Source organism: Penaeus monodon, chromosome 19 (genome assembly GCF_015228065.2).
Source record: "Penaeus monodon isolate SGIC_2016 chromosome 19, NSTDA_Pmon_1, whole genome shotgun sequence".
Classification (NCBI taxonomy): Eukaryota; Metazoa; Arthropoda; class Malacostraca; order Decapoda; family Penaeidae; genus Penaeus; species Penaeus monodon.
In genome coordinates, this window is record NC_051404.1 from 3,353,415 (window position 1) to 3,355,971 (window position 2,557).

At 34.9% G+C, this 2,557-nt stretch overlaps 1 protein-coding gene across 1 annotated transcript in view; it reads left to right on the forward strand.

The window, feature by feature from the left end:
- Positions 1-2,557, forward strand: part of LOC119584974 (succinate--CoA ligase [ADP-forming] subunit beta, mitochondrial-like) — a 10,296-nt gene that overhangs the window by 5,507 nt on the left and 2,232 nt on the right. Inside the window, exons 2-6 of the mRNA XM_037933570.1 lie at positions 464-732; positions 1,100-1,262; positions 1,722-1,824; positions 1,949-2,110; positions 2,313-2,456. Of these exons, the coding sequence (XP_037789498.1) occupies positions 464-732; positions 1,100-1,262; positions 1,722-1,824; positions 1,949-2,110; positions 2,313-2,456 (841 nt within the window). The remainder of the gene's footprint in view (positions 1-463; positions 733-1,099; positions 1,263-1,721; positions 1,825-1,948; positions 2,111-2,312; positions 2,457-2,557) is intronic.

Genomic DNA, 2,557 nt, shown 5'->3' on the forward strand with positions numbered 1-2,557 from the left:
CAGTATTACAGTTTTCTCTTTTATCTTAATTTTCTTTTTATTGTGAATGTGATTAGGTAATATATTCATAGTTAGTCATTTCATTACTTATTAATACTCTTGCTTTCACTCTTTCTTATCTTCCTTCTTATTATTGTCCATCAGTTATATTTTTATGCTATTTGCAGCATACAAGAAATTAAAGGCTACAGGTGTTAAAATCTTATCCAGACTAATGCTTAACCAGTTCAGACAGGGTTATTTATTAAACCTATGATAAAAAAGCAAATGATTTAATACAATTTTGATGGCTTTTACAACACAATATTTATGATTTGTTTGTTAAGGTAAAAGTCCTGATGGTTAGAAATGGTGTTGCTAAGTTGCTTGCAGCCAAAAAGTTACCCTTCTCTCTATTAGGGCTTGATAGTGTATTGTATTTACGATCTATTTGACCTGTGTATTATTACCTGTGCACCACCAGGTCCTGAGCAATGCAGCAGTTGCACCACTGGCAGGAGTACAGCAGAAGAGGCACCTTAATGTCCATGAACATGTGAGCTTCACCCTGCTCAAGAAGGCAGGAATTCCTGTTCCTGGCTTTGGTGTTGCTCACACAGCTGAAGAAGCTGTTGACATTGCCAAGGGCCTAGACTCCACCGATGTGGTTGTCAAGGCACAAGTGCTCACTGGTGGCCGCGGCAAGGGGCACTTCAAAGGGGGCCTGAAGGGAGGAGTAAAGCTTGTCTACTCGTAAGTATGCATCCATATGTTCAGTATCCTTAGGCTAAGGATGGAATTAGCATAAACAGTTAAGTGTATTATCCTTCCATTATCATAGTAAAAATCCTCATAAAGCATCTATTATCAGAGATCTCAGAGTATGAAAGTTCGTTGATTTTTTGCAGTATTGTGTAAAAGAGAATTATATCAGAATACCCCATCCAGCAAGCCATGGATGTGGTGTTATTATCTTGACTAGAAGGACAGATTGAAGCTGTATTATTTCAAAAGATATTCTAAGATACATCATTAGTTTGTGCCTGAGCATTTGTCTTTTAAATGCATATTTTTCATGTGTCAGTATCATTCTAATATTTATACAAATTAAATATCACAGGGCTGATGAAGCTGGAGATATTGCTGGCAAGATGATTGGTGACCTGCTGGTGACCAAACAGACTGGAGAGAGAGGAATTGCCTGCAACAAGGTCATGGTTTGTGAACGAAAATTTCCTCGACGGGAGTTCTACATGGCAATCATGATGGAACGTTCATTTGGTGTGAGTTTTGTCTCGAGATTTTATTTTTTTATTTACTGAACATTATAAGGTGGAAAGGAGTGATAAGTAGGGTATATGGAAGGTTGGATATAGGTTGTTATTGGATTTATAGAATATTAGTTATTGTTTTCCTGTCATTTGTACTATGGTTATTAGTAATAATTTTATTTTATTTTTTTATTGCCATACTTGTGTGGTATAATTTTCCAAGGCACTACTGCGATAAGTTATGATAATTTGTAAGTTCAGAATTTTTTTTTAACCATATTTTAGTTAACTAATAATCCTTTAGTTAAGTTTCCCTAAAAGTATTTCATTTTCTTTTAAAAGAAAAGTTTTATCTCCAATATGATAATTGGACTTAAATTGAGTTATCTTCTTAATGTTGATATTAACAAGCGAGTTACTAAAAATATTAGAGTTCTGATTCTCATGAATTGTATACTTGATTTTTCACAGGGGCCAGTGATCATTGCATCCTCACAGGGAGGAGTTAATATTGAAGATGTTGCAGAAGAGAGTCCTGATGCCATTTTTAAGTTCCCCATTGACATTTCAGTTGGTATGGATCATGCATATCTCATTGTACTTTTAAAAACTGATGTGAGTATATCATTAGATATAACAAGAAGGATGATACATTTCATACTCGGTTATCTGTATATTAAGTGATCTCTTCTTTCCAGGTATGACTGATGATAAGGCAAAGGAAATCGCATTGAAGCTTGGTCTAGAATCACGACTTGCAGAGACCGTTGCTGTCATACACAGTCTTTACAATGCTTTCGTTAACTACGATGCCTCCATGATTGAGATCAACCCTTATGCTGAAGATACATATGGAAAGAGTAATAAATTGCATTCTATTTAGTAATGGATGTTTTTAGGTTTTGTGTTAATATATTTTAACATCTTGCTGGTAGTAAAAGGTATATAAAAATGTGTTAGAATTTGATAATCCTGACAGTCTGATAGAGTAAGGATACATGTCTCATTTTACTTTACATAGATGTTATGAGTTAATAGTAATGGCTGGTTGTTTGTCTACAGTGTATGCTCTTGATGCTAAGATGAAGTTTGACGACAATGCAGAATTTCGTCAGAAGGACATCTTTAATGAGAGGGATTGGTCCCAAGAAGACCCCAAGGAAGTTGAAGCATCACAGCACAATCTGAATTACATTGCCCTTGATGGTAAGTTTTACACTGTAATTCAGTGTCTTTTTAGTTGTAGGACCAGCAGTAATATGCAAAAATATAGAGCTAAAGAAATTGATGTAATAAAATTTTTCCCT